Source organism: Falco punctatus, assembly GCF_963210335.1.
Source record: "Falco punctatus genome assembly, chromosome: 9".
NCBI lineage: Eukaryota > Metazoa > Chordata > Aves > Falconiformes > Falconidae > Falco > Falco punctatus.
Window position 1 is genome coordinate 7,948,031 of NC_137589.1, and position 20,301 is coordinate 7,968,331.

The 20,301-nt window shown below is 36.1% G+C and overlaps 1 protein-coding gene across 2 annotated transcripts in view; it reads left to right on the forward strand.

Annotated features, from left to right (window-relative positions):
- Positions 1 to 990: 990 nt before the first annotated feature.
- The window catches only part of LRMDA (leucine rich melanocyte differentiation associated), a 295,266-nt gene continuing 275,955 nt past the window's right edge, over positions 991 to 20,301 (forward strand). For both annotated transcript variants that reach the window (XM_080403241.1, XM_080403240.1), the window contains exons 1-2: positions 991 to 1,120; positions 11,531 to 11,657. In XM_080403241.1, the coding sequence (XP_080259367.1) occupies positions 1,059 to 1,120; positions 11,531 to 11,657 (189 nt within the window). In that variant the 5' untranslated portion in view covers positions 991 to 1,058. The remainder of the gene's footprint in view (positions 1,121 to 11,530; positions 11,658 to 20,301) is intronic.

Consider the following 20,301-nt stretch of genomic DNA (forward strand, 5'->3'; position numbering starts at 1 on the left):
TGAAAACTTTTTGCATGCATATGTGTGGCATCCTTTTTGAGAATCACGCTTTTTTCTTTGCATGCAAATTGAATTAAATAAGAATGTATAGTTTGAGTCTTAGAGACTGTCACGCTATACTTTAATAAAATAATTTGCTTTATTTGACCAATTGACAGGGTGAAAATGGTTGAATATTGTTTTTATGCTTAAACCTAAGCTGTGGTTTCCAATATTGAAGTGGTTAAAAGATAGTTTAACCTTTATTTGCTTGTTTGTTTTAATGTAGTTTATGGTATCAAAGGTGTATCATCATTATTTATGTTCTGAGGAGTATAGTTAAGGTAAAAAGCCTCATGAATACCCATATATAATGCTGTTTTAATGAAAAACATTATGCTTTACAGGACTTTAAAGCTTCCTACATAAAATACACCGAAGTCTTTAAGTTGCACTTAGTGAAGCATTAATTGACATATACTAATTGAGTAATTACAAATATGTTGCTGTCACACTCAAAGCATTTGTATGCTGGGAGCGAAAGTGGGTTGTTGTGGTTTGACTTATTTTTTTTCTTTTCTTTTTTTTTTTTCTTTTTTAAACTCATTTTCCAGTGGACTGAATATATTAGTGATGAATGTGCTGTGAAACTAACTGTTTGTTTCCGTGCTGGAAAAGTTTCATGGCTCCAGCAATTGCTAGCCATTTTACCACACAGCATCCATCATTTTGTCAAAGTTTTAATGTTTTGTAGTGAACCACCTAGGAAAGAAAGGAGGAGAAAAGAATGACAAAACAGCCGAATTCTTTCATTCCTTGCCAAAAAACTGACTGAAGTTTATCCCTGTTTGCCCTTGGAACAATTAATGTGACATTCTCCCGAATGCCATACTAAATTTGATTGTCAGTTATTGAAATGTACGTTTAAATCAGCAGTGATGCAACTCTAAATGCTTTTTTTCGTTAATGTCATTGAATCCTTAACTCACAACCTTTGACACATAACAGAATTGGAAAGCCTTTTGGACCATTTGGCTGAAGTTGCGCCGTCACTACGGTATCTCAGTTTACTTGGAAACATGGCTTGCCCAAATGAACTGGTCTGCAAAGAAAAGGATGAAGATGACTACCAGAGGTACAGGTTAGTGTTTTCACTTGTAGATACAATAATGTATGTCAGTTTTGTTTTATTACCAAGAAAATGTTGAACTAAAACCAACTCAGACTCTCAAACACCTACTCTATTCTGAAAACATTGTGGCATCTTCTGCCATGAAACACCTGGGGATTTGAGTCACCCCGTTTCAGCGAGATCACTCTGAGCAGCCCTGTTTCAGGAAACATTTTGGTGCTGTACAGCACATGTTTGAGTTGAGCAGGTGTGCACAGGATTTCTTCAATGTGGATGCTCATGCGTGCTTACTTACAGCCTTTTGTTCATGAAGGCCAAGGTAAGGCAACGTTCACCTGTGCAAATGGTGACAGTCAATAAAAAAAAATAATAAATCACTACACTCAGCCAGTTGCATTGTCTTTTGCTAACGTTTGATTATGGTTATGAGTTTTTTCTACTGTAGTTATCAAGGCACTGTTAAAGATCACAGAAGAAAGGACTCCTATATCACGCTGCTTTACTCACAGCAGTTAGTGTTCAGTTTAAAATAAAAAAGCCCAAACTGTCTCTAGAATGTAATTTTAATTAGCTAGATTACACACAAGGTCACCTGGAAATTAATATGGAAGCCTGATAAAATACTGTATGTCCAACTGAAATGTTGCTAAAGATTACAACGGTTATTTTTTAAAAAAATAAAAATACTTGTGACTGACTATGACTGTGAGTATAGATCTAAAACTTACAGAATGTCTGCTGAAGTGACATAATCTTCACAGCTATAACATTTAGGTGAGACACTGATTATTAAAAAAAAAACCAACCAACAAACAACAAACCCACAAACAAACCACAAAACAAACCAACAAGAAACAAGAACAAAAGTAATTTGATTTTCTTTTTCCTTGCTCAGATATGATCAAAGATTTCAGTCTCTGTGTGCTGGCATTTTTCATGTTGGCTGAGGCAAGTCAGAGCCAAGCGGCACTGGTCACCACGCTGCTGACCTTGCAGAGCCTGAGCTTAGTTTTTATTAGCAGATCACCCACAGTATTCAGAGTTATGTAACAAACCTCTGATTTTATCTTCATGTAATCCAAACTCTGCTGTAGGAGTTAGGATAAAACAATACAAAGTGGTGGAGACTAAAAGCGGGTTTATTGGGAAGTGGTATGAATTTGATGCACCAGTTATTGCTCATGCCTGCTCTAGGTTGAAACAGGAGCACAGCCGTCCCAGGTGTACATGTACATTTCTCTTTGTTCCAAATTTGGGAGAAGGATTTCTAGGTTACCCTTAGCATAAAGAGTTTCACCTTCTAGTGATTAAACTCTTGACTTCAGCTTAGCTGTAGCATTTTGGTTTTGATGACGTAGAGCAGCCTAGCTTTAATAGAATATTTTCCCATTGCTTTCACACTTAAGTGGAAGGTGTGCCTGCTCTCCAGCCTGTGAGAGTCTAATAGTGCTGTCTCTATGTAAATTTATGTGACATTTGCACTAGAGAATAGCTTAAAAAATGAATGATATTTCTACAGTTTACTGTTTTTCATTTTAAGTATGTTTTCTGACAATATGTCTCCTATTAATCATTTAAGCAAAAGTAGTATGTTAAAGGAGCCATTCAGAGGCAAGAACCCATGGTTCATTTAGTGCTGTCTGAAGAAATTCTTTATTGATTGACATCCTCTGTGGTTATGTGATGTAATATTTATAATATGTCACACAGCCATACATCAAAACAAGCATGTCTGTTGTTTCATTTCAATGCAAAAATGTTGATTTCAGGGAGGTCAAGGTAGTTTTAGGTCACACTGTAGCAAACGACCGTGTCAAAGTGTGAAGTGATTGTATTTATGCATGTGCTGGAAACTGCAAAGTTGCTTCCATTTTCTTTCCCCTCAGTTTTTTAAAAACCTGGAGGTGGTTTGGTTTTTTTTCTTTTTTTCCCCCCTCTTTTTTTTTTCCATAAAAACTGGGTTAATTAAAGCTCTTTTAAGTAAGGAGAATGGACTTCTAATTAGTTGAATGATTTATGGTTCTGCTGCTATAGTGAAAGCTTCCTGATCCTTTTCCATAATTATTTGTTACGTTATATGAAATGTGTTTGCCAGACAATATTAGACTCAAAATGCAAAAACATCCATTCCTCTCTTTCTATCTATCTGTCTTTACGGGAATATATTCACCTACACGGTGCAACTGATTAAAAGTTCTCTGCTAATTTTACTCTGAGTACCTAATCCAGTGTTTTGAATACATATTCTGAAGCATCTTGGACACAACATTTTTCTTCTGTCCTCCAAACGTACAGATTTATCTCACAGACTTAACAGCTGCAGGCTCTCCTGAGTGAGACAGTATTTGTATTTTATCAAATGTATTGCTTCACATCTCAAAAGCAAAAGTTTGAAACGGCCAGTTTCAGCATTCTTTAATAGTTTGAAGTAACTTTTTTTTCCTAAGATTTTTTTTCTTTTTTTGAGAAAATTTGTCACACAGAAAGCATCAGGAGATTGCATGTCAGTGAACCTGAATTATGTCAACATTTTGCTTTACAATAAACTTTAACTGGTTTTGTTTTGTTCTGAATGGGAACTTCTTTTTGTAATTTTTTTGCAGTGACCATTGGAACCACAGTTTCATTTTTCATTGAGCTTTAATTTCTTTCCTACTGAGTTCAATTAGAGTTCAGGCTATTTAATTCCTCAACCAGAAAGAGAAAGGTGCTAGTAATCAAAGCTTTACTTAATCTTCGCATTCCAACAGACTGAAAAGATCTGTAAAAAACTCCAAAATCTCAACCTTAAAAAAATGTGGAAGATGAATTTTTTTAAAAACACAAGGCCCAGTGATTTACTGTGGTATTAGTAACACAGATAAAAAGCAATATTTTGCCTTAGGTTTTATCATAAATGCTTGGGAAAATTATAAACCCATGTTTTTTGTCAAGAAGTTATGATCTGGTTCCTCAGGTAATCCATTGGTACAGCATTTCTGTTCATTTCAGTTCCAAAGCTTTTCCCTAGTTCTTCATGTAATTTAGGTTTTATACAAAAACATTGTTGTGATTTTTTCTCTAAGTAGTTAGTTTTTTCGAAGAAACATAGTAACATTTAAGTAGGGGTTTTTGTATTTCTTTTTTTGTTTTGTTTTTAGAAAAAAATAAACTATTTTTTTCCATCCCTCTTAATCCTTCTTAACTTTCATATATGGAGGAGAACAAATTGATGAAAATATTTCTGTGCTTGTTATTGGAATTTTTGCTTGGAAAGGAAAAGAAAATGGAAAGTTCCTTTCTGTGGTATTTTTCTAAGCAAACTTGTTTGGTTCATTTTAAAAACTCATATTTTTTTTCCATCATTGTAAATGGCTTTAGTTCCTTTCTGTTAAAAGAAAAAAAGGTGCTATAAGTTCTTTTTTTTTTTTTTTTACCTTATTCTTTAAGCTTTCTCTTTTTGGGAGGCAATATTTTGTAAAGGGATGTCTTGGGGGTGAGGGCAAGGAAAAGCAGAATATCTGAAATATGGTGATAGGAAAGTTTTAAAAGCTTTTGGCTCTAACAGGAAGCACGAAGCACAGAAAACTAGCTTGCAAAAGAGCGCGTCCTCTAAAATAACCTACTCTGCAATCTCTGCTTTGAAGATTGTGTGAAAGCAAAGGTCACGACCTGGAGATCAAAGTAACAGAAGTCAACACAGTAATTGGTGGTTGCTTCTCTTGTACCCGCACTTGGTCAGTTCTGTGGGGGCATTGTTTGCAGTGAAAACTTCAAACGTGGTGGTACTGAACTGCGAAAAAGCATCTGGGTCAGAATGTATTACAGAGCATTTGTGAATGCTGCAGGTGACCTCACCTATTTTCATTAAAGCGATATGGTTGTGAAGGATGTACGCCATGTGTGAAGTTTTCGGTGCTTGTTCATTCTTCTTTGCTCCTTCTTGACATTTCCTGGAATGATGCATTCATTAAGTGCTGTTGACATGGAAACAAGGGCAAGTGGAAACAAATGCCTGAGTTTATTTTAAATTAGCTTAAAAGTACATATACTAGATATGCTATCTTTGGCAAGGGGAACAAATGGTGATAACCTTATGGAGTCCTCTTAAGATATAACAGCAAGAAAGGAAATGCATGCGTTTTATATGGATTAACTTTTCAAGCTAAATCAGCTATTCCTACCCCACAGGTCTGATTCTGTGAAATGCTGGGTCCTCCTGTAGCATTTTCAGTTTCCTTGCAGTTTTGTTGTGGTTTACTGTGATTTTGTTTTGGTTTAGTGGGGGTTTTGTTTTGTTTTTTTAATGGAGGCAGAACCTACTCATCTGTTTTAAATAGTCTTGTTACTGAATTTGGATGTTGATATAAATACATAAATACATATTCAAGAAGCAATAGGAGAGTAGAAATTCTCAGTAATGAAAATTATGCTAATGTACTGGGTCAATAGCAGTGAATGTACTGCTGAGGCTCTCTTTTAGCTGGAGGGATTGAAGTCTGTGGTACTTCTGTATATGTTTTTTATGTACTTAATGAGATGATTAGGGTATTCCCTTACATCTGTATAATCTATGAATCTGTGCTACTTCACCGTTTGCAGGAGGCCTTGTAATTTCTACAGTACCTGGAAGAAAAAAAACCCTGCTGTATTTGTTAGACATTGAATAGCCACACAACTTCCACATGAGGATAGCCACTGGAAGGGTTTATGAGCAAGGGCTATTAGAACATTTTTGCTCAGCCACATAAATTGGAAGTCCATAATACCCCAATTTGTCCATACTAGCACAGTAAGTCAAGACATAACTATAATTATTGTTACATGTATAGAGAGATACTTTCTTAATTCATAGAGTTTGCTACACTGAAGTCGAGATGAGGATGTTAAAGTATAAGGAGGCGGTCTGGATTTCTGAGTGACTTGAGAGCCCCTCAGAATTACATGGTCATAATCAAGCAGTGCCAGGGTTGCACAGAGGCTACGTGATCCTCTAACGTATCTCATGCCAACGTTATGCCTTCTGCTGTGGAAGATGCTCATTTGTGTATGATCTGGCTTCCTTAAGGAGGAAGTTTTGGGGCAGATGGGTTTTCTGCAGCCAGCTGTATGCTGTTTGGTGGGGTAGGCAGTTAAACTTTTTGGGTGGTGCTCAAGAAATGTTTACAGGAGATAATCTGGTTCAGTGTCATAAACATCTTTGCTCAGTCCTAATTTTTATTTTCCTCTCTCCCCATTTGAATGCTGAAGCAACTTTGCCGACTTCAGGTTATTTATTATTTCTAGTTTACAATAATGTAACTGAGAGCGTAATCAGCCCTTCAAAGTTTGAAATAGGTATATTATTTTTATGTTCTGTGATTGTCAAAGAAAATAAATGCAATAGCACAGAAAACTGAGTAAACACTTTATAAAACAAAGAGGATGTTGCAGTTGTGCTGCGGGTGGAGGTAGGCATTTCTGGGCAAATATTTCTCAGTTTTTCAGTGCCAGCTTAATTTTGTGCTTTAAACTTAATTATTGTAGCATATAGTTTTATATTCCAGCATTTTGTTACTGAAAGTACAAAATAAAGGACTATACAGAATCTAGTTCTTACCATAGTCTTTCTGTAAAGGTTCAGTGGAAGAGATTATTTTCTCTGAAATGCTAACGTTTACAGATTTACTAGGAGAAAGGAGGAAAAAAAACCCAAACAAATCCCACACCAAAAAATTATTTCCCTGAGTAATTTATTGCCTCTTTTAAGATTTTCTTATAGTGTGGCTCATGGGTGATGCCATTATCTTTCAGTATCAGGAGGCCAGCTGTGTTCTACAACTTGTCTGCTTTTCCAAGGGAGGTAATAAATGAATCAGGGCCCTTAGATGCTATGATATCATGTGATTTTTTGGGTTTCGGTGTGTATGTTTTGGGGTTTTTTTTGTGTTTGTTTTTTGTTTGTTACGCTGTTCACAGTTCTAGAATAAATATTTCCTAGAACTGCTTGACAATCGTAAGAAGTAGTGCACCAAAACTCAGTAAAATGAAAGACATTTTTATGCCTGAACCTAAATGGCTACTGAAAAAATAGATCAGAATGAAATCACACAGTAGCTGTTTAAGAAAAATAAGTTGACATTAAAGTAGCTTGCATCTGACGAAACTGACAAATTTTGTGCTTATGTTAAAAATAGATTTGTTCCTTTCTTCCATGTGATCCTTTAAAGAACACTTACATGTTCTCTTTGAACCCTTTTGCTTCACCTGTGAAACTCTCTCCTGAGGCTCTGTGAACCATCACTGATTTTTTGGGGGTGACAGAATAACCCAAGGACTATATTCTAAGTAACGACTGTTACACAATAGAGACCTAGAAACGTGCACAGAATATACCTGCAAGGGAACTGATAGGTCTTAGTTTCCATGTTCGTAAGGCAGAGTCGAGACAACAAGTATGTGATTTGTTAAAGGCTGTAGAGTCAGTATCTGCGATGGTATTTCTTTTATATAAAAACTAGAGTTGTGTATTGTTTAATAAATAGCAATAGCTGATCTCAAAGGTGTCTTTGTTCTGTCCCTTTCTGAGCTCGATCATGTTTCTTCAAAGGAAGGCTTTGCCCCATTGAACTGTTGCCAATGTCAATAGCAACTGAATCCCAAACTCACTGCATTCTTTTGCAAATGCCCCCTCAATCCTGTCCCTCTTTTCCAATATCTTGACAGTTCTCCGTAAAAACTGTTAAAATGCTACTAATCACATGCAACACTTACAAAATCGGTAAATGAATTGCTAATCTTTATTGTCATTTTCACTTAACTAAGACTGAAAGAACATGAAATGTGATATTCTCCGGTCTTTTCCCATCGCCGAGTGTTCTTGTTTGTGTGTGGTGAATACCTGTTATTCGCTTATTTTCATGGGACTTTTGGCACTGAGAGTCAAGGGAGGAGATGATTCTGGACAAAAGAAGATGCCACCTTACTTACATAGTTCATTTCTTTGATCCATCATGAATCAGAAGATCAGTTTACAGGTAGTGATAAATGGTTCTCTAAGCACCCTCCTGGTGTCTCTGGTTTGGGGTGGGAAGTGGGGTGGTGGTGTTTTTTTCCCCCTCTTTCTGAAGCTTGCCTTTATCCTCATCACTGAAGATTCTAACCTTTTTTCACACCACTGCAAAGATGTTAAAACCCACTAACAGCAGTCTCAGATCACATGGAGCAGTGCTGAGTTTCAAAATTATTTAAAAAAATCAGGGAGGACAGGCAGGGACACCCTGCCCCCCCCACACCTTTAGCCTAAAATAAACCTTTATAAAGTTATAATAATGTAAAATTTAGATGGATCTTTCTTCATTAAACAGCATTCTCTTAACTAATGATTTTACAAGTCTAAAACAGGTGCAGTGTGTCATGCAATTTATGGATCCTAGTACCTGCCATAAAGTATTTTATGATGGCTGCATTCTGTGTTATTAGTAGCTGTCTTTTTCTGCAGCTATTGGTGTTTGATAATAGTCTTAAAACACCCAAAATTACTTACCTGCAAGCAACATTCCATAGTCCCTGTTGACAGTTTGAATAAGTTTAGTGCCCTTTTGTTGTACTTTACCTTCAAAACAAACTGATTGAACCATCAATAGCTCCTGAAAGCTGACAGAGGCATGTCATCTGGTCTAACCCTCTGATAGTAGGTTATCTGTGGGAGTTAACCTCCCTGCATTGTTAACTGAAATGTTTTATGTACTATGCAACTTTAGGATACTGCTGTGATAACCTTAGTAACTAAGTCATACATCACAGTAAAGAGATTTTGTGCAACAAATAACCCTGGATTAAATTTACAAGGGTTGAATTGATATTGTAAAGTGTTCATTCCAGGGCTTTGGTAATCCTTTCCTGTATTTTTTATGGCAAAGTTGTGTTACATTTAGATTGAAACTGCATCTTCATATTTCTAGCTAAAATATATCCAGGAAGCCTGATGCTTTTCTTCAGCTGTGTAATAAAAAACTATCGCATTATTTTCATATAACATAGAGTCTTTTTATTCCGCTTTTAGTAAAAGGAATCTGAGTAAATGGGATCGTGTTTTGAATCGCCTTTAAAAAGAATTAATCACTGATATACTTTTGTTCTACTGGTGGGATAACCTTTACGGTACTTTTTAATATTTGTCCTCCCTAAGGAATGCAAGTTAAATAAAAATAAAAAATCAGCCCCAGACCCGTGACTTGTGGTGTATCTTGCTGTTTAGTTTACACGGGTAGGGTTTTTTGGGGTTTGTTTTTGGAACTGGCAAGTACTGGTGGTGATTTTGTTTTTCGAAGCGCAGCCAGGGTGGCTTAAAAATACAAACCCATGTTTGTATCAAGGAATGCCATTATAATTTTAAGCTCTTTTGAAATGATTGAGAGACTGACATTAGGGCTGTGATCCAAAGTCAGCATGGATGACAGTGCTGTCTTAGTCTGTTGTCATTTTTGTTGCAGCCTGCTTTTCAATGGCATATTTCATTCCATCATTAAACATTTGCTGATTTCCTAATACCGATGTTTTCTTCACCTGAATATTCATCTTTTCTCACCCTACACTTAGTGGGTGTCTTTGCTCATTTTTAGATTCACTCTTCTTCACTCTTGACATATTGTTTCCTTCTGTACATGTCTTCATTTGAAAGAATCTGTTGTCATCAGAGCTTTTCTGCCAGTAACACAAGATGGATAGCTTCTCCTCCACTGAAAGATAAGGGCCAGCAAAATGCCAGGGAGGACTGGTAGAGCAGCTAGTAAAGCTGGGAGGAGTCTGGGAATGCGTCAGTCTCGTAGATCTGTAGCTGTTGTTTAATAAATGGTCTAAGGAGACATTCTGTTCTGCAAAGCACTTCTCTTTTCTCCTTCGCCTAGTATCAGTGAATGTCTTTTATTGAGGATTCACATTTAAACTGTCTGAGCATTTCAGTACTGAGCATTTTCAGTTTACTTGTTAACAATTTACGAAGCTGTTGCCTCAGAGGAAAGGTGTACTTGAAGGAAAGGTTTATTTGCAGCATTAAATTTTTCTTGGTTGTAGAAGGGGGACTCTTACAGACTTTTTCACATGTTTATCTGGTCTTAAGAATGGTGTTATAACTCCTACCTTTTAAAACACATTTTTTGTGTGGTGTTCTTTTTCAAAATGTTATGCAGAGTTTTCAATGACTTTGATTTCTTTCCCCCAGTGCCAGAAAGGATTGGTATGATTAGGAGGCTTTCTGATGGACTGGAGTTTTATGCAAAGCAGCTAGGCATGGGGAACAGTATCAATCACCTTTCTACCCCCTACCAGGAAAAGTCTGGCACTTCCCTCACTTTGCAATGTCTGCTTCACATTTGGTTGACTAAATGTAAATGACAGGCACTTGCCGTGGTTGGATATTTTGATTTGCTGTAGTTCTGTGCCTTGCTTTGTTTTGGATCTGCCATGTTCTGCCCCTCTGCAAGCAAGGAGACAACGGGTTTTGTTTTTTGTTTTTTTTTTTTTTTTTTTTTGGAGGCTAAAAAACTGCTGTACTTTGTGTAAAAAAGATAATTAAGAATATAGTACTGATGGAACCTAACAAGAACTTTGAATTCTTAAAATATTTTTCATAAAAATAGTCTCTCCCTGTGTCCTCCTGCATTTAATCCTGAGCTGAGATCCTTATGCCATAAGGACACCTTGTCTCTCTGGCAGGACCAAACTGAATTCTCTTTCAAATGATACCTGTGTCAAAATGTAGTCCTGGAAGGCAGAGACCAGGAACAACTGCATGCTTTATCTTGACAAATTCTTTTTCCTAATGTTAAGAGTTTTGGACACTGACATACACTTTTTTCAAGACAAAGGATGATGGTATTTTAGGATGTATGGTAGAAAAGAAGTTATACTCCTCCCTGGTTTGCTGTTCACATGTCTCTAATATTGCTGACTGTTGTGCAAAACATTACAATCTGCAGAAGTGTTGGCAAATTAATGTTTTCTGAGAATTCTCTCAGAGAAGATATTTGGCCGTTTCCCATGTCTTAGATTGGTTTTCCCATGCTATGTGGGATGGACTCTGAAATCACTCAAAAGTCCTTTTTTCAAACTGGCAATTCAAAACAATTTCCAATTTATTCTCTTTCTGAGTATGCCTTATACCTCACTAATACCTGTAGAGAACGTACATGCCCATGGTGATAGTTTTCTTATTTTTATATCCTTTCTTATTTTTTAATCCGCCCAATATGAAATTGTTATTTCATATTTCACAAGCTTTATTTGAAGGAGTAAAGCAAGTACATAACTTCTTACATAAGCTGCATTGCATGAAAAAGGTGATCAGAGAAAGGAAACAGGCTATTGCTGTTTATTGCTTTTATTTTTTAGTCATTTAGTCTCTGAGTATGTCTTTGTTTATTACTGGATTTTAACTGCGTGCATTTTGCTTGCTGTCAGGTATTTTGTCCTGCACAAATTGAGAAACCTGAAATTTCTCGATACTCGGAAGGTAACCAGGAGGGAGAGAGAGGAAGCCTTGGTAAGAGGTGCCTTCATGAAAGTGGTTAAGCCCAAGGATGCTAAGGTAGGAGCGTAAATGGAAGAACTAACACCAATGTGATTCTTTAACATTGTTTTAGAATAACTCTGAAAGCTTGGCTGTGTCTTCTGCTGAAGTAACTGACAAAACCTTTCAAATGAAAGGACTAGGAAATATGGTCAAGTAAGAGACAAAAACCTTAGTAATTTTTATGTGTTTGAATATCAAACTTCATTGTTATACCTGGTTAATGGACTGTGGTTATTATCAGATCCCTGGTTTCCAACCTTTCTTGCGTATAACAAAGTAACTAATATGTGTCACTGAGCTTAAAAGAATATTTTTACCCAGTCTACAGATATGTAACAGCTGTGCAATGTGCTTTTTCGAAAGAACGCAGTTTTTCTGACAAGTTGTCCCCCACCTTGTGTTAAACACAAATGTCTTTTGCAGAGCTCACACCTATGGTGTTTATTGGCTTTTAGAGGACCAGCTGATTCTAATTTGGTATGATGTTACTTAGTGCGGTGTCTTGCTAATTAGCATTGACAACATCAGAGCGACGGTTTCCATAATCTGAGCTTTTGATACTGCTCGCATCAATTCTGGGCATGCTGCATCCCACCGACACAAACAGAATGTGAATGGGAATGGGAATCCTCTGCTTTGCCTTCTTTTTCCATTGTTGATCAAGACACGATAACAGCAGTCTGAGCTGCAGAGGGTTTTAGGGCTGCAATTCTTTCTTAAAACTCAAGTTTTCAGTCTACTTGCTTTCTGTTTACTGTTTTGTGCTCTAAAATATACCATCAATAATTTATTGAAGATTTCCAATAATGCTGAATAATAATGTAGCAGTTATGGAAATACACTGTTTGGTACTGTAACACTGGTGCTAGATAAATGCATTATCACAAGTACAATTGCAGTGCATAACAAATTAATTCAGACTGATTCATTTTTAACTACTAAAATGGTAACAGTTCTGATATCAAAGCTATGCTTGTATATTGTTTACCACTGCCTTTAGTTATTCCAGCTTCACATAGGTAATAAATAATTTCTTTCTAAGCTGTTGTGGATATCTTATTCACAGCAAACCATCTTTGCTGGATCTGGCCAAAATGCAACAGCTGACATGTGTTGGATGTAGCATACGTATGTTGTATTCTTTTATAATTCTTCTTATCAAATCAGATTGTGATCTGGTAAAGTGTTTTTTAAATTTTATTAGCATTTTGATTTTTTATATAAGAGTCTGCTCTGAATTTTAACCAACTTAATAGTGTAAGAGAAGGAGAAAAATGCCTGTTAAATTTGAAGTTATCGTTCTGGATGAAACTTCCTTTCAAGTCAATAGCGAGGGGTAAATTACTTCACAAATGTAGGGATAACATCTTTATCTTTTACATATGTAATTGAACCTTTTGTATAGTTTTGAATTATTTACCTGCGCAGTCTTATGATAAAACATATATTTATTTCAGCAAATTTGCAGAAGGCTCAAATTTACTGTTGTTACTGCCATACTGAAGTTGTGGGTTTTTTTCCTTATAAATGGTTTGGTACAAATTGCTGGTGGTAAAATCATTGTAAATGCTTTTCATGGCATGAATTAATGTTTCTTAAGGCACTACAAAATTACCCTCATCATACAATATTATATACATATTACCAAAGTGGCTAATTTAAAATAAATATTAAATTGGATGCAGAACAGATATTATAAACCTCTTTAAATTGTTTTGAATTTGTGCTTGTTTCCTAGGGTATTCATGCTTATAGTAAGCATGCATGCAAACGCTTTTTCTACATGTGTTTTCAGATGCAGATATCTATGTATATAGCTGTTTATAGCTATACTAAAAGACCATAACAAGCAGCATTCCTCTATATATCACAAAGATGATGTGCACAATAGCTGTACTTTCAAACTCTGTCATATATTATATATTGAATACATTTTTTTTATTATTCTTCAGCCTTCAGGTTTGCTGAATCTAGTGCTTTCTGTCTGTCTGTCTGTGAGTTCCCATCCCATATAGTTGTTGAAATTGTTGGCCAGCTTCTGCCAAGTTTGACAGACAGCTAGTGGTAATATATTCTAAGCTTTCTGAAACTAGTTAGGGGAGAATACACCTGGATCCAAACTGAGCGGAAGACTGCAGCACATCCAGTATTGGTCATCAGAAAAAACTCCCTAAGAAGTTGACCTAGTGATATAAGACCTTGCTGATAGTGAACTTCATAAGAATGTTTTTTATCTTGCCCCCCTAAGGAAGTAGCCACTGTGTCATTATGCTTGCCAGGAATGGAGATAGTGATTAGTATTTATGTTGGTGGATGCCACATGGAAATGTTGTTCTGCCAGGTGTAGTAAAAACAGTAAGTCTATCAGACTTGCTTTTTTTCTGGAAAAAAATAACCACCACCAACAACAACAACAAAAAAACCCCAAAACACCTAAAACGCCAAAACCCAAATATCCTAGGTGAGGTGGGTTTTTTTCCTCCATTATGAAAAGGAGATGGTATGGCTTATTCAGCATAAAGAGGAGAGTGATGATCTAAAGAGGCTGTGATGTGGGGAGTTGTTTTCATTTTAGTCTTGACATGAAATACTTGGGAGAGCAAAATATCCCACCAAGAAAAAATACACAAAATGAGAATAAAAGCAAGAAATTTCCATCTGACTAGCTGGTGTTTACTCAAATGCAAAAGTATCTAGCAATCACCAGTCATCACTAAGTCATAAATATTTTATTTTGTATACATTTTTTTACTTTCATTTTTCCCTATTTTTTCTTTCTTTTTTTTAACAGAACACTGCACTTTCTCATGCTTTGCTTCATTTCATCCTTTGTTTAAAATGCATCTGTTTGTGATATGACTGTCTTAGGGAAAGATGCAGTCATTTATCAGAAAACAGTTTAATGTTACAATGCAGTGTTCCATCTTGCTATGTCGGTGAGCTAAACTTCATTATTCTGTGATGTTTATGTTTTCTTTTGTCAAAATATTGAACATTGTATCATGCCTGATTTTAACGGAGATTGGGTAAGCCTAGCTGGATAAGAGGCATTGAGCCAGATGAGGAAGCCTTTTTTAATGACCAGACCATGACCTCATTTCACTGGCATAAGCGTAGATCAAAGTGGAAGATGCCTGTCCAGTGTGAAGTGTGTTTCTGGGCATGACAGCACTTCACATCAGAAAGACAGCTCAAGAATACGACAGTCAAAATTGCTTAATTATGTCCTAGCTTTGTAATTATTCATCCCTGCTTCTACAAAGAGTACAGTTGTCATTTCTTGACATAATTATTTAAAACCATACCCCTCTTTGGTTTATAGGTGTATGAATTGTGCTTCCAACTGTTTCATCTTTAAAACTTAGGGATGCAAAACAGGATGTGATTGGAGAATACATTTTAGGACTCCGTGTTTTTACGTTGAATATGATATAAATAAATAAAATGAAAATACAATGTATCAAAGCAAATAATAATTTCATATTTTAAAGATCTATATTCACAATAATTTAATCTAGATGATAAAATGTGGATATATCCATTATATATATAGTGTGTTGCTATGAATAGCTACACACTGTCGTAAGTCTCTCTATATACAGATTTAACTGGTTAATACTGGATCAACACACTTGCTCTTATAAAATACATATATTTCCTAGTATTTTGTAACCCCTCTGCCCAACAACTATCTTTTAGCTTACTGTGGTTTTAAGTTCAACATTTTTATCTGTTTTACTTATAGTGGCAAAAGCAAGCAATGTGCACTTGGTCACATGCGAGGGTTTTGCAGCTTATAGGACCAAATCATCAGTCAGTGTCATGGGTGTACTCCCAAGTAACTGACTTTGTGTTAAGTGGAGTTATTCTGCATTCTTGGAATTTCATCCAAGAGCATCTCATCCACTGGGGATAAAGGACGCTGTGCATCAAAAGATAGCGATATAGGTGTTTTGACATTTTTTTCACCCTTATATGCATTGTTTTCATCTCAATTTATAATTATAAAACCTGACATAGCATTTGTTCTCTAAGGAACTAAGATGGAGACACTTGAGCAGAAAGGCAAGTGTAGTATCTACATTTCATGTAATGAGCATATGTACTTCTTGCTCACACTGTTACTTGGAGAGTAGAGGGGGTTATTTTATTATGATAGGAAAAGTAAATATTTAGGCATTACAGCTTAAGAAATAAGGTGAGCTAAAATCTACAGTGTTGCTTTCACATCATTGTCAGTATTCTTGTGTTTAAGTTCATAAGAAAAAGTTCGTTTTCAAAGTGACCGATGCTGATATGAGCTTTTTCAAATCCTATTCAAATCAGATGAGGCATAAGGAGTGATTTTAGTAATATTTTTCCTTAAATATGTAACAAGAATCATATTTTTCTTAAATAGATTCTATCTGCATCCAAGAATTTAGGCAAGGCTAAATTTTTTGCTAATGCATTTCATGGACCAGTCACCCCCACCCCACCCTCTATTAATAAAAGGAGGTGGGTTATAATAAATAAATAATGAAGTAAATAAAAAACCTTTGGAGAACATCTGCATGTCTCATAATCTCTCCTTTTACCAGCACCATTGTGTAGAGATCTTGGCTTATGAATTAAAGCATTTGAAGCAGCTATAGAGCAAAGGGCTTTTAAAGTGTAAAGAATCATCACGTCAATGAACCGCCAGCTAGTAAGATATCTCTTTAAGAGAGCTTCTAAGTAATAGGGTTCTTATTGTTCAGGTGTCCAGGTTTTACCTACTAAAACAGAGCAATGTCACGAATTTAAGACTCCAGCCCAGCCTGCTATGCTGTAAGTAATACCGACTTCAAACACATTATAGCAGTCATGCTACTCTCTGGCACGCTGAAGCATCCAGTTTGCTCTTTGGAAAGTTTAAATATTTTAAGCAAGAGTTTGTAACATGATTGGATCATAATCCCCTGATGACTCATCCAAATTAGGAATAAAGGATATTTGGGGAGGAAAAAAAAATGCCAGATTTTATATTTCTATGTATGAGCACTTTGGCGGTTTAGAAGGAAACGTTGCTGAGTAGGGCCTGCCAGATACAGGAGTCATACCTGCTAAAACTAAGCTGTCGGAGCTAAGTTCAGTCATTTAAAAAATTTCATTTTAAAAATCCCATTATCTCAAGCAAATGCTATGATCCAAACCAAATGTAAACAAACAAAGCTATAAGATTTTATGAAATAATTGTGTGTGAAAAACATTTGCGCTTTATTTTTTTCTGACCTAGTGCCTAGTGGATTTTACTTATTTTTTAAATTTGCAGTGATATCTTGAACTAAAGTGTTTTTTGTTGTTTTTTTTTTTTTTTTTTGGTCTGCAGGGGAAGCTATTAACATGGTAGAATTAGAAATAAGAAAAGTATTATGAAATTCCAACATTAAGAAATGATCCGGGTGTTGGGGAACTGAGAGATGACCTTAGGGTTTTCCTTCTGCTTTCCAATTCCTTATGATCCACGTTTTCATTTTTTAAGTTTAATTTGGAAGTTTAGATTCTTGTATGTTTGCATTATCCAGTTAAGAAGGAACTTTTGGATATGATCCAATCCTTGAAACATCAGAAAGTATTTTCTCCTTCTCTGTCTCTGAGAATACCTGCATGTCCCCTTGACAGTCACATTGCAGCAGACATCTATGTGGTATGTGTATGTGTGCGTGAGCTTACCACGAAACACAGTGGATCCAGAAATGGAATTTGAGTTTTGATAGTCATAAGTTCAGAAGACTTTGGAAGTGTCACTAAAGCTGTCCCCAATTTTTGTAGCAACAACGAAATCAATTTCCCAAATATGGAAATGTCTTGATTCAGTGTTGAGAGAGAAAATCTGCTGTCAAATTGCATGGTGTTTGTGGGGTAAATTAGCGACATGAGATTTTTAAGAAATGGGATATCAAATTATTGTATCTGTGCAAGCAAAAAAGGGCTTAAGAATGTGACTGAAAGGTTATATACTAGATGAATACATGGAAAGTTGGTAGTTCATCAGATGGCTAATGAAGTTCTGTAGAACACACCTGTGAGATGCTGTAGCAAATGATATGTGAACTTGCGAATGTACAGTTATGGTATGTAAGGGTACAGGTCAACAAGTAGTGCTGCTGTAGTTTGGATCTTTCTTCATATGTAGTCTTTGGATTAATTAATTCGGTAGTTAGCAGTATGTGATAGCTTCTTTTACATTTGTATTGATTATATATCAGTTTAAATGTGAGTATGAAGGAGGGAAATAGACTCCCTTTTTTTGGATCAAGTTATTGTGCCATAGATCCCACTGTCTCTGCATGCAATACTTGAATCTACAAGCCATGACAGTTAAAGGGAGTTGATTTCTTTTTTTTTCTGTATTTTGTGTCTTCATGTATGATAGGTGACATGATTAGAGAGGAAGAACCTCAGTTTGTAAATGAGAGAAAAACAATGAGTTTCAGCACTGGGGGGACTAAGCTGCAAACATGCAGCTGCTAAAATAGCAAAGGCATGTATTCCTTTTGCTTAGCCTGCTGTAATTCCAGCTCTCAGGAAGGAAGAATGGACCTGTGTGGGTCATATGTATGTTAGGGTAGGCGGAAAGACTCTCTTCATTGTTTCTTCTTGTGGTGATAATTCTTGCAAACCGATATATATTTAGTTCTTTGGGAAGGTGTTGCATGGTATCATGTTTTGGTATCTAATTGCTATTGAAGACATAGAATGCAGAAGGTGATGTCTCTTTTCTAAAATTATTCCTTTAAAACAAAGTATATGATTGCCATGAAGCCAGTGTCCTTTTAGCCATTGGTGATCCCAGTGCACTTTTCAGATAGGAAGGGGCATTTCTCCCAGAGCCTCTGGCCTGGTTCCAGTTCAGGTAATTATGTTCTGCCTCCGTGGATTTCTCTGCAGTCTCAATTTACTAAGGCATTCCTCTCCACCTTCTGCCCTAAACTGTTATGTAGTGTTGCAGTGTGCTAGTTAACCAGCTGCTACTTTGCACCTGAAAGGTGTCTGCCTTTCAGTAGTAGTAAGCAAACTGATCCCTTTGTAAGACTTATTTAATATTTGTAAAGCACTTGGAGGTTCTCTGATGAATGGCAATAGGCACTGTATATCATTAACACATCCATTTAATTGAAGAGGCTAACATGACAACTTGTTTATTACTGCTGTTATTTTATATATTTTTCATTTTTATTTTTCTTTCTATTTTGGAGTTTAGAACTATGGAAACTTCAATTATTAGATGCTACAAGCATATGGTCTGGCTTTTGTCTTGTGATCAGCCTATTCAGTCTACTTAACAAAACGTCCTTAAGCAGAATGTAATATTGTGATATCAGATAGTAGGGCAAGAATCATGGTTGGTTTAAATTCCCAATGGATAAATACAGCTAGAATTTTATCCTATAAGTTTTGTTTGTTTTTCTTTTGGAGATGGAAGCACTGCTGTACAAGCAGAGCTCACTGTGCTCTTCTGTAGTTCCTCTTTGCAGAAAAACTAATGCAATGGATCTTGTTATCAGGTGCCACCACTGGTTGGCATGGGAGTTGTTCATAGGCAAAACTCTTGGCCAGCTTAATGTCTATTCTTTTTTTCCTATAGGTGATTTTTTTTTTTGACCTAGAGTTTGAGGCACTATGTGTCTTGTGTACTCTCAGTCACCATGACAAGTCATTCCCATTGAAATCATAGTAGTCTTAAGTGTGACGGTCCACTTATAAAATACTTTTTTTGCCTGAAAGGTGCTTGTCACAGCAAGATTTCTGAGAGAGAAAATCAGTGGCAAACTACTGCTACCAAAGGGTGGTCTTGTAATTTTGTAAATTTGAAGCATCTGGTTCAACAGTTGGAAAAACCTGCCATGGCTGAGTTTATATTTATTGCTTTTTTTGACTTTGATTGGGTGTCATATAGTTTTCTCAGCAAGCTCTGCAGTGTATATGTATGCTGTGTTAAGACCTGGCTTCACTGTTTCACCGACCGATCAAAAGGTCACCAGCTGTTAGAGACAAACTGGTCACAAGGGCCACTGCAAATGAAGACAAAAGTGATTTGTTGTTGTGATCTTCAGCAGCATATCTTGCAGTAAGGGACAACATGCTATGAGGAAGATCATGATGTAAACAGAGTTGTATTTTACATTAACCTAACCAAGTTCATTGGCATCCTCCCTGGCAGAGGTTATAACTCTTACCGTTTTTTAGAAAGGTGATTCTCACATACAAAGAAATATTGTGTGAACTCTTTATTTTATTTTTTTTTATATTGTGCTTTCAGAGTTATGACTTGTTCTTTCAGACCAACTTATGTGGCCACATGGTTTTAGGTTGCTGATATTCTGAAGAAGGAAAAAAGAAAGCTAAATTTTTATGGACATTTAGGTAATAGACTTGTTTAATTGGACATCCATGAAATTAGTAATTAAAAGTCACATTATATAGATTATTTTAATTGTTGTCATTACATTAGAGATGTACTCTTCTGTTTTTCAGTAGTCTTTTTTCTTGCTGGTAAATCCTAGGATCTAAATTACTGAAAGCTTCCCCCAGTGTTTTTGCGGTAATTTTTCTGTATTTCATGGTACTTTTCTATTTCTCTGCTGTAAATTTCCTCCTTCATTCTTCCTGCCTTCTTTCCCTCTCCTTGATTCTT